The following is a 12,215-nucleotide window of genomic DNA, read 5'->3' on the forward strand; positions in this document are numbered from 1 at the left end:
CGTTAAAACCGCGGTTCCTCTAAAAAAACAAGAAGAGTCGCCATATTCGCAACTGTTTCCAACTTTTGAATTACGTCATAATCTTTGCTTGGTGTAATAAAGGGTAAAGATTAAAGAAGCCGGCAATGGTCCCAAATAAAGGGTAACATCATGATAATGAATTGAGTTCACTAGATTTTGGTGGCTATGTGACAGGTCGCTAACGATGGTGTGCCACCTTGCAGATCTATGTTGAACCTCATTGTACGAGACAAAGAAAAGGTTTTGGAGACTATGAAGCGTGTTTAGGTGGTGGTGGAGGAGAGGGAGGTTGTGTCGTTTGATGATTGGGGAGGTGGTAGAGGCAAGTTCGATGCAAATATTTGAAAATAAAATTATAACATTTTCTAAAGAAAATCAAAAGTAAGAGATTGAAGGAAAATATTTTTTTATTCGTTCTCTTTCATTAAAAAGTTTCATTAAGAGGATTCCTCAAGAAGCTTCCTTGTGGCTTCTTTGAAAAGCTTTCTCAAGAGGCTTCTTTGAGAAGCTAGATCCTTATCTACCCACACCCCTCTATTAACTAAATTAACCTCCTTGAAAATAATTATGGATAAAAATAACGCAACAAATAATCAAACATCAAGTATAATTACTAATAATATATATATATATATATATATATATATATATATATATATATATATATATATATATATATATATATATATATATATATATATATATATATATATATATATATATATATATATATATATATATATATATATATATTGATCTATCCGAATTATTGATATCCTATTCACAATAGTCCTACGATCATGAATAATTTAAATTAAAATTATAAAAGAATTGTTTTTAATTATCATAATCTTTATCATGATAGCAAGTCTCTACTTTTAATTAATAATTTGTCAAATTAAAAATTAATAAAACAATAAATATGATAATAAAATAGAGAATAATTTTTTACTAAAACTAATAACATGATGAATTGGATTTTGAACCTACACATTTATCCCCAACATCTTGTTCATATCAGCATTCTAAAATTGAAGAAAGATTTATAATCTTATCATTTCTATATTGCCAAATCAAGTTGATTTAAGGAAAGTAAAAATGACTTTTGTGAAGGCCTTTAAAAATAGTGTGGGGATTTCTAAAAATTTTGTGATCTAATTCACCCCATCTTAGATCCAACCCTTTTGCTTAATAATGCGTTAATCCACGTAACCCATCAACTCGTGATAAGCTAATAGGGTGATCCATGTTTAATCACTTTGACATCTCTTTACTTGTCCCCTCTACAAGTCTTTTCTTATGAAAAAAATTATCTTCTTTTCCTATTTTCATTAGGCTTAACTATCAGAGTGTGTTTGGATGGAGAAATTTAAAATTTTGAGAAATTTTAAATTCTAAGAATTTCAAATACTTCAATTGAAATTCTTTTATTTTCAAAATTTTGTGTTTGGATAAAAAAAATTAAAATTATGAGGATGAAAAAAAAAGAAAAAATATGGTTGGTGTGCTAGTTATACATGTTTCTCTATGCTCACACCCCCGATCGATATTTTAGGAGCTCACCTTTTAGAAGGAAATTGAAGAAGAATGTAAGAAGAGAATTTCAATTTCTCACCTTTTAGAAGGAAATTGAAATTCCAGATTTTTAATTGTTTAAAATTCTGTTTTAAAATTCCAAAATTTTAAATTCTTTATAAAAAACATCCAAACAATGAATTCTAAATTACAAAAATTCAAATTTTCTGATAAATTACTTTTCTCAGTTAAAATTCTTTATCCAAACGCACTCTCAAGGTATTCAAGGTGATATATGGAATAATGCTTCTAATTTTTGGAGGCCTAAAATGTCACCATTATATTTTTTTGGAAAGAAAACAACCTTTCTTCTATCTATCTCATTCAATATATAACTAATGAAATAAAATTATACACTATTGCAAATGAGCTTTTTAAATCGGTTGTTTTGGGGATCCTACATTGGTTGTAGAATTGATTTATATTCTGCCAATGTAAAAAGTCAGATTTTGATTTACATTGGTTTTAGAAATATGTAAAAAGTATTTTCTAGATCATTTAAAGTTATAACTGATGTAGAAAAGTACCACTTTCTGCACCGGTCAAAATTTGAATCGAAGTAGAATGGCCTAAAAGCTGCTCCACAATCACCTCGTCAACACACCATGATATAATACTTGTAACCATCCTAGAATAAAAAGAAATAGGAAATAGAACGTAACAATTAATTTCCTTTTTCATCGTCACTCAGAGAGATACCAACCCAAGTTACATACAATATATATTAATATTAAATAATTATGATAAAATTATATAAATATGTGTATTGCATAACCTTAACCCACACCCTTAGACCAATTTTGTTGAGGTATACAAAATCAAAAAATTATTGCCACTTATGCTCATGCAATCACTGCTTGTCATTTATCATTTCACTAACCAACATTCACCCAATCGGCCATCATTCCCCCACCAATATGAGCAACACTGATTTCCCCTCTTTCGTTATTTTGTTCCTTTCCCCTTTCTCCCTTTCATTTTACATTTAGTAACTTATCTTCCATTTTTATTTGTTCATCTTTATTATGTAATTTAAGTAATTAGTGTTGTTTGGGACATGTATTGTATTTTTCTTGTGATAATATTTGTTTTGGATAGATGAACTTGTATGTTAATTTAGACAAACATTAAAGCCTTTAATAACATGAAAATTTTGTAATAGCGCTGAGTTGAAGTGGTCCGTTTGTTAGTCATTCAAAACTTCTGGCATAGTGTACATTGTCATTTTGATTTTTCTTCTACTTGTGCATTATTATTGTTTAGCTATCTTTTGCACATATTTGAATATCTTGATTTTGAATGACTTGAACTAATCAAGTACTTCATTTTTAATTGTGTCTGTGATCAAATGCAACTAGTACATGTAGGGTTATAAATAAAACTTATAAGGTTGCTATAATCAATTTAGTGTTGGTCTAATTTTTTATAAGTGAGATGTACATTTTTCTTAGTTTTAGTTAGGGGGTGGGTAAACGGGCTGAGGTCCATGGACTGGCCCGCGGTCTGCATGGGTTACGGACCAATTTTTTAAACGGTCCATGGTTATGTCTTATTTTTGAGCCCGTTCCGCTTAATCCGCGGACTATGAGGGTTTGGCTCGCGGGTTGCCCTCAACCCGCATTAGGTTTGATTTGTGTGACCCTGACCCAATTATATTAGGTTGGATTTTCTCTTTTTCACTTTAAACTTTTCTTTTAAAATAACAGATAAAGAAATATATTAGATAAGATAAAGATTTAAAGATAAAAATAAAAGATTTAAATTAAAAGATGATAAAGAAGATGAGTTGATTAGAACAATGGCAATTGATATGAAAACAAAGTTTGATAAATATTGGAGTGATTATAGCAATGTGCTTTCCTTTAGGTGCATTCTAGATCCACGTTGTAAAATCAAACTTTTGAAGTATAGTTATTCAAAACTTGGTCTTGATCCAATACTTTGTCAAGCAAAGTTGAAAGTTGTGGAGCATAAGTTGTATACTCTATATAATGAGTATGTTCAAATGTATTCCAAAGAAACAAGAAGCAATGCTGGTTTAAGTCAAGGTTCATCACAAGAGACTATGGCTACTACTAGTACTATTAGTATTGCTCAAGTTGATGTTATGGATGTAAGTCAAGGTTTCTCTTAATTTTTTTAACTACCAATCATTTATTCTTATTTACTTTGACTAACTATTTTTTATTTTTGTGGAATTAATGTAGGAGTTTATACAATTTGAAGATGAAGATATGTCATAAGTGGGTAAATCTCAACTAGATACATATTTGGAAGAGACAAATCTTTCAAATAAAAATCATCCCAATCTTGATGTTTTGCAATATTGGAAGGATAATCAAGCTCGGTTTCCAGATCTTTCATTATTTGGCTTGTGATATTTTAAGCATCCAAATTACAACGGTGGCTTCTGAATCAACATTTAGTATTGGCTCACGGGTGCTTAACAAATATCGAACTAGGCTTCTTGTTGACAACGTACAAGCCTTGATATGTACTAAAAATTAGTTACTAGGATTTGATATGCAAGGTAAATAATATGTAATAATTATTGTCTTTTAATCACTTAACTTGACTTTATTCTAATATTTATTATTATTTTGAGTTTTAGGAAAAGAAGATGAAGATGTGGAGATGGAGAAGACTCAAGCTACTTCAAATATGGAATCATTTGTTGTTGGAGATGTTTAAATTTCATATTTTAGATTTATTGCTTGGATTTTCTTTTGTTAAAAAATTATTTATTTTATTGATGTAATTGACTAATTATTGAAATTTTATTTATATTTGTATTGAACTTAATTTGATTGTATTATATTTTTATTAAAATTGAAATTCTTTTAAAACTAGGCCCGCGGATTGGCCCGTTTGACCCACGGGGTCCGCGGGACGGGGGCAGACCAATTTATTTGGTCCATGTAAGAAGCGAGACGGATTGGCCCGATCCGCTGTCAATGCGGGCTTATGTAGATGGGCCTTATGTGGGGCAGGCCGGCCCACTTACTCACCCCTAGTTTTAGCCATGGAATGTCATGTTTTATTTAATCTTTCACATTGTATTTGTTTGAATTTTTATTTATTTATTTTAAAGTTTTTAAAATATAATACTACCAACTTGATATTTTAATCATTTCACCAACTACTATAATAAAAATTGTAGTAATATTTTAATCAGTTCACCCAACTATCCAACCCAATTAAGGTCAAATTAGTTTAATTTGGGTTTCTTAAAAAAATAAATAACAAACTCAACCCAACTTGTCACTTTCATTAAGCAAGATCTTAAAATGGACTAAACACCACAGGTGTGTTGTTAGGGATTTTTCGTATGGTCAAGTGAAACCACAAGCTTTGAAATAGTAACATGACTTTTGTCCAAGTTGTCTTCCAAAGAACTAATGTTTATCTAGACAATTCTAATTAAATAGCTAAAGTTTTGTATAAAGTGTTTTCTCAAAGGCTTGTTGGGACCAATTTACAGAACAATGAATAGTAAAATAATAAAATAAAGAACAATTGTAGAAATAAAAACAATGTGAAATGAAGTAGCAGAATTGATCATAGTGTTGTTGTGAGAATTGAGAGGTTTGAATAGGTGGGGTTGGACTTGGTTTCCCTTATTTCAATGTAATAATCATAATTAATCTAATTATTCACATAGTTTATCCCTAATTCAAAAATATATTCTAACCATAATGTCTTAGGTGGAAGATCCTAAATTATTTAGATTAATTCCAATATCTTGAAAAATTAATCTAAATAATCAGTGTTATCGTGTAAGAATTAGTGGAGCCTAATTGGTATTAACCTATGTCTAGCAATAATCTCAATTAGGTGCTCTTCTTAGTTTCTAGAACCAAAAGAGTGCACGTCAACTAAACTAACAGTTCTTATAATTAAACAATATGTGATCAGTCTAGAACAAGCATTAAGAATAAAAGAAGAATAATAAACACATAAAAAATTGTATTACAGGGAGAATTACCTAAAATTAAGTTCCAACCTCGACAGATGAGGAGATTAGCGGCTCATAGTTTGATTACAATCCTTGAAAGAAATCATACAAATTGTAATGAATAACAAGTTAAAAGCTTAGAAATGATCTACTCTCTCATAGAACAACTGCTAAAATCCGTACTAAGATCTTTCTTCATTCGCACACCAGGTTTTTATAAACTGTATTGGAATAACACAACTACTATATCTCCTCGCTTAAACGTGAATAATACTTCGCTTAAGCAAGACCTTCTAATTCCTTTCAAGGCATCTTTTGACTCTCCTTGCTTAAGCATGAATAGTGGCTCCCTTAAGCGTGAACAATGCCTTGCTTAAGCTAGGCCTTAACAAATTTTAGCTTATGCCTCTCCTCACTTAAGCGAGCAGATCTCCACTTGTAATTTGTTAATTTCCTACAAAATCTTCACAAAAACATCAAGAAATCCTAAAAACTAACAAACCAACGATCCTAAATGATAATTCCTAATATATCCTAATTTTGAGTTAAAATAAGACTTAATGTATAAAAAATGTTAGGCAATTGCCTGAAATCATGTGTGAAATTAAAACATATTTGGCGTTTATCATGTGTCGGGTTGGTTGGATTTGGGTTCAGAAACCCAGTTTGACACAACCCAACAGGTTGATTTTTTAGGCTCGAACCCATCTGATTAGTGTATTTAGTTTGGGTCGGATACATGTTAGGTGGGTGCAGTTGCGGGTTAAATGGGTGGGTTGGTTTGGTTTTACGCTTCCTGCGCTTTTTGATCGTGGAACAGGTAACACACGCTCCATAGCATCGTCACCGCGTGCTTTGTTGTCGTGCTTGACACCTTTAGAACCTTGCTCACCATCGTTGCCAACATGCCTCATCCTCGCATATCTCCCTCTGCCTCCGTCAACAACCTCGACATCACCTTCACCACTCCAATCCTGACCTACTTTAGTTTGTTCTTGGACCACCAAAATGCTTGGACAATGTTATCACTCACCATAACCCATTGAGATTGGAGGTGCATTGTCACAATCACAAAGGCAAGCCACAACAACATAGGATAGAGAGCAAAAAGGTTGGGGCTGTGAATCTTCTAAACGTGAAGTGAGGATGAGCCATGAGCAATTAGACTATTCTTATTTCTCTAAAAGGGTTAAAGAATGTTGGGCTTCAAGTGTTTAACCGTCTTCTATACTCTACTTAAACGCTAACCCATTAAAACCCATCCATTTTGCCAAAATAAAAATTAAATTTTTCAGTTACAAAGCAGATCGGATCAAGTAAATTTGTACCCTCTTATTAAACAGAATCTAACCCGACTCATTTACATGCCTACACATATATATTCTATATTTAATTTAATTTAGATTAATAATTATATCAATCATGTGCTATATTTATTTTGGATTAAGATTTTTTTTTTAAAATGCACTAGTTTTGGAACAAACAAAAATTTATCTACACGACGTAAGTGTATCCCAATTAACCTTAATAATAAAATAAAAACAACAGGAGGATATTGAATAACGAATATGCATCGTATCATCATCAATATTTATATATTTGTAGTATAGAGTACTGCTAAATATTAAGACACAGCGGGGTCCGAGCCTGAGCGTGACTGTCAAATCTTACATATTCTCTCTCTCTTCCTCTTTCTCTGTCTCTCTCTATATCTCTCTCTTCAATTCTCAGAGACGAATTCATAGGACAAGTCTCTCACTCCAGAGATTCCATTCAATCGCTGATCTTAATCACTCTTTTACCTTTCAGTCTCACACCCAAAAGAAAAAAAATATAATGTTTTGGTTTCATAAGGTATGAATTTTATAATATATGTGTGTAATGAATGATAATGTTGTTATTAGAACATGACTCTTAATAAAGTAGTTGATTATTTTGCTTGGTTGAATTTTTTGTATATGGATAAAAAATGTGAATTTTGCTCTCTCGTCCTTGTTTATTCTTAATCTTCGTTTTTGGGTCGCGCATTGATTTTATCGGCTCCATGTTTTTCATGTTTCGCTGCTGTTTCCTTCTTATAAGGTTATCTTTTTCCTTCTTGAAATAAAATATTCTAAGAAGATCTATCTCCACAATTTAATGGGTTGGAGATGCGTTAGAACTTGGAATCATCAAACTCAATTTTTTGTCCTTCTACCCAATTTTCTGTTACTAGATATTATGCTGCTGCAGATTTTCCAAGTACGTCAGAACATTTTAATTTTTTTTGTTATATTACTTTTGATTTTTTCCGTAGTTATTATTTCTGTCAATTGGAGATTATTAAACTTGGTTTTGGTTTTATTCAATGAATGTGTATGTTCGCCGAATTAGGTCAATTTATCTTTAGCATCTTGGACGATTACTTCTTTTTATTTTTTGTTTTTGTTTTCCATAATGTTGTCTAGAAAAAAGGTTAATGATGTTGTCCCTGTAAACCTTCATAGCCTCATATATAATCTACTCTGCATCATTGACTGATTTTAATTTTAATTTTTTGGGTCTTTGAGCTTTAGGTAGCTGTTTCCTGAGTGCAATATAAAAAGGTTCCCTTTTATGGAAATGGAATCTTCTTTTTTCCCAACTCAAAAAAAGTAAGAATAAAAGCTTATTATTAGTACCTATAATGATGATAATAATAGTAATAATATGCTTATAGTCTGATTCCTCTGGAAAAAGGAACTCATGGAGGTCATGATTTCTCCTACCATGCTGCTTGCTGTTGTTGTCTCATCTGCCCAAATGCCTTAAACAATTCCAAAACTGGTCATGTTTTGTCTATCTCTGTTTTTTTTTTCCTTCATCGACAAATGTTTGTTAGTGTTGTTAATTTTTGTTAACGAGGAGGATTTGAACCTCTTTTACCATTATACCAATCTTATATCTCTTTTTTGTCTATCTCAGTGTTGTGGTTAGTGCAGGCCATTGCAGAGAGCGGATATTATTATCATTATTATTATTGTTATTATTATTATGGATAAATTTAATAAAAAAATGACTATAGTGTGGTATTATTTTTTATATATACTTTCTCAATTCTCACCCTTTGCTCATGATGCAGGGTTGGTTCTGACTTGAGAATTAGGTTTTGATTCAAAGAGAGGAATGGAGGGTGACACATTCAATGGTGCTCAGATTGATGCCAAGATCATGCAGACATTTAAGAAGAACTTTGTTCAAGTTCAAGACATTTTTGATCAGAACAGGCTACTCATCAATGAGATAAACCAGAACCATGAGTCTAAGGTACCTGATAACCTCACCAGGAATGTGGGGCTAATTAGGGAGCTCAACAACAACATCAGAAGAGTTTATGACCTATATGTCGATCTTTCGAGTTCCTTTACCAAGTCGATGGAAGTTACTTCAGAGGGGGATTCAAGTGGTGGTGCTGTGAAATCATCAGATGGGAAAGCAGGCCACAAAAGACACAGGCCTGTGTAGAGGAGAGTTTGGTTGGTTTCTTTGTGATTCTTTTGCTTGGTGGAGAAGTTCAATTTGTGTTGAAAAATGAAAAGTTTAACACAAAGATTAGAAGATTGTGCTATAGTTGAAGAAGCTCTATTTTGTATTGTAGCACATCACTTACTCCTTATATTTCAAATAAAACAATATGATATATTGATTTTCCTCCACAGTTACTCTCATTGTAACCTTGTAATCTGGGGTCTAATAGAAATCTAGCATGGTTGTGTGCAACCAATTCAATCATGCTGCTGTTGTTCAAAGTGAAAATAAGAAAGTCTTTTATTTTATTTTTGGTTAATGTGTTCTTTTTTTCATTTTGATTCTGTCATGGAATGTAATTTACATATGTGCAAGATTGTATGAAGCATGCTTTGAAGTTTTATTAACAACTTTTTCTCAATGTCAAATGGAGCAAGAGGGTCTTCATAAATCTTTTGTTCTTCATTCCTTTTGATAGGAACTTGTCACTAAACCTTTATTCTCTTTACAAGTTCAACCCAAAATGTTGTTCCTAGTTCTCACTTTAGCTAATAGCTGAAATTGAGAAGGGTATGCAATACTGTTTTAGGTCCATAATAACAAGAGCTTCCTCCTTTACTGAAAAATACTGTTCCTGATTTTATTATTCCTGTGTGTCCTTGTGGGTGTAAGAACTAAGAAGAGTACAAACATGAATACATGTGCACGAAGATGCCCTGAAACAGTGGGAAGAAAGCAGCTTTAGTCTATCTTTTTGGTTCCCAATCACACACTACAGCCACAGGAACAGAATCTCAGATCAGATAAGAAACGATGTGCCTTTGACATATTATTTTAATCTTTATACCAAATGAATGGTATTGGATGGGAAATTAAAGTATTATATATGGAAAATGATGTATTATGCACACCCATTTGTTAGTAAATACTCAGGCACATAGAAATAAAATAATAGATGTCATAGATATGATATAATATGATAAGAAGAAATATATAGAGAAAAAATGATAAATGTTGATGAGGTGTTTGTTTGTTGATTTGTAAAAAAATATTATTCAAACAAAGCAATAGAGTCTCTGGAATAATGATCACATCCCTTGGATATACCCCGAGTGGTAACAGAGAGAATAGAAGAAAAAATAAAGAGAAAATATCATTGATGATATGAGAAGAAAGAAAATTGAAAAAAAAAGGTGTATAATGAAAGTAAAAATTGGAATGTAAAAAGCCAGAGTTGACATGAAAATACAAATAGTGGCTCCAACAAGACAAGGGACCCAAAGGTTCCTTTTGGGATGAAACTGAAATTCTCCATTCTTATCCCTTCCTTCCAAGGTTCTTAATTACTCTTTTATTATATAGTTGTCTTCCTTTTCAACTGTCCATCTTTTATATTGAACAATTGTATTTATATTTAATTTTTAAAACATAAAAGAGAGATTAGAGGAGAAGAACTGAGAAATATTTGATAAGATACATGACAAAAAAGAAAAATAAAAGTGTATATAAACTATAAAAAAAATTGTGTATAATTAAATAGTGTTTCTCCTTTTTAGTCTTTCTTTTATATTAGATGTTTAGGTGAGTTAGGTTCTTTAGCACTTATCAGAGTCAAAATGAACCTTGAGAATTAAGGAGTGTTTACATATATATACTTACATAATAATAGTTTGATTTTTATCAATCAATAAAACCAATCTTTGTTGGTATCTTTCTTTTTTATTCCACTAATGCAATAAATGTTCACAATGACAAACCATGTAGTTGATAATTCTCGGGCTTGGGATTTCTCTCTCTCCCCGATTGAGCAAATGTCTTTGTTGATGGACCCACAGTGGCAGCCTAATTTCCAGATCTCAGTAAAAGAGGCCCACATGAGTGATTGCTGAAAATGGCCTGTTTCTGGTTTAGATTTTGCACATTGAAGGATGATACCTTTTCCTTATCTACAAAATTGATCCCTCTGTCCGTACTCTATATTCACAATCAATTTACTCAGGATCAAACTATAATTGTTAGACCATCATGTGTCCATGCCCCTCTTGGCCTTACATTTGAGAAATCGAATATTAAGTATCACATATCTTGTCCTACACACAAAGTGATGAAATATAACAGTAAGGCTTTCATATGCAATAATCATTATGACTTCAAGAGTCACTTAATCTCTTTCAAAGGTTCAGGAAAGGTGTGGAATTCTTACCTTCACATATTGATTCATTATTAAGGACTAGTAGTGGCTTTTTGCACTATTACGTGTACAAAATTTACTCGTTTCTTGAACAAACGAGGCAGAATGATTATATGATAGTAACGCATGTTGAGTGACTTAACACTATATATTAATGATTAACCTATGTCCTTAACATAGAGAATAAAAATTAAAAAAAGTGGGGGAAGGGAGGGGAGGTTTTGGGAACTGTGTCAAAAATGCATATGCATGCTACGTTTGAGGTTGTCATTAAGGGCTATAGAAAATCAGATATAAAAAATGGGTTTGGTCCCTACACAAGCCAAGACAAATTAAACATTGTCTAGTACATAACATGTGCAGTGGGAATCTACTTTTGCCTTTCTTTCCCTTTGTTCCTTGCATCTCCAGCAAATAGGTTGGAAAGGAGGTCATCTCTAGTTTGCACTTTAAAAGCTAATTTATAATAATAATGAAACTTATTGATATCTACATCATTGGTTGAAACCAATTACAGTAATTAATTCGACTATAATAATCCTATGCCCCATGTCGCAAATGTTTGATTGTGACTAAATGACACTCATAATAATTTGATAATTTTAGTAAGTTTGTTATCCTGTTCCTTTTTTTTCTTTCTTTTAAAAAAACCAAGTTCCACTTTTTGACGTTTCGAAAAGACACAGAATTATTAGAATTGGGTACTCTAAGAATATTAATAAACTTTATGACGTAGACCTCGCTTGGTGATCCTCAAACGTCCCCAAATTATGATTTAGGGATTTATATTGGATGGTCTTGCACAAAGATCATGTTTCAACGCTCTTTGAAGGAAGAATGCCACTAGGAAAAAAAATAAAAAAAGAAAGAAAGAAGAGGATAAGAAATTGAATATATATATATATATATATATATATATATATATATATATATATATATATATATATATATATATATATATATATATATCCTGTGCGAAGCAAACTC

General features: G+C 31.6%; 1 protein-coding gene and 1 long non-coding RNA gene across 5 annotated transcripts; one reads left to right on the forward strand and one right to left on the reverse strand.

Moving 5' to 3' along the window:
* Positions 1–7,252: 7,252 nt before the first annotated feature.
* On the forward strand, positions 7,253–9,356 carry LOC100305802 (uncharacterized). Of its 3 annotated transcripts, none has more exons than NM_001249963.1 (2): positions 7,253–7,405; positions 8,652–9,325. In NM_001249963.1, the coding sequence occupies exon 2, from the start codon at positions 8,696–8,698 to the stop codon at positions 9,032–9,034; it is 339 nt and encodes a 112-aa protein (NP_001236892.1). In that variant the 5' UTR covers positions 7,253–7,405; positions 8,652–8,695; the 3' UTR covers positions 9,035–9,325. The 3 variants fall into 3 exon arrangements, with proteins under 3 accessions (NP_001236892.1, XP_006586616.1, XP_040860703.1); XM_006586553.4 differs by lacking the exon at positions 7,253–7,405 and adding an exon at positions 7,450–8,356 and having other exon boundaries at positions 8,652–9,356; XM_041004769.1 differs by lacking the exon at positions 7,253–7,405 and adding an exon at positions 8,479–8,501 and having other exon boundaries at positions 8,652–9,356.
* Positions 9,357–9,439: 83 nt separating this feature from the next.
* LOC121172821 (uncharacterized) lies at positions 9,440–11,750 on the reverse strand. 2 transcript variants are annotated; one of them, XR_005886519.1, is made up of 3 exons: positions 11,241–11,743; positions 10,795–11,127; positions 9,440–9,753 (listed from the first exon to the last, which is right to left on the reverse strand). It is a non-coding gene; the product is annotated as an uncharacterized lncRNA (long non-coding RNA). The 2 variants fall into 2 exon arrangements; XR_005886518.1 differs by lacking the exon at positions 9,440–9,753 and having other exon boundaries at positions 10,712–11,127; positions 11,241–11,750.
* Positions 11,751–12,215: the final 465 nt, after the last annotated feature.

This window comes from Glycine max, chromosome 9 (genome assembly GCF_000004515.6).
Source record: "Glycine max cultivar Williams 82 chromosome 9, Glycine_max_v4.0, whole genome shotgun sequence".
NCBI lineage: Eukaryota > Viridiplantae > Streptophyta > Magnoliopsida > Fabales > Fabaceae > Glycine > Glycine max.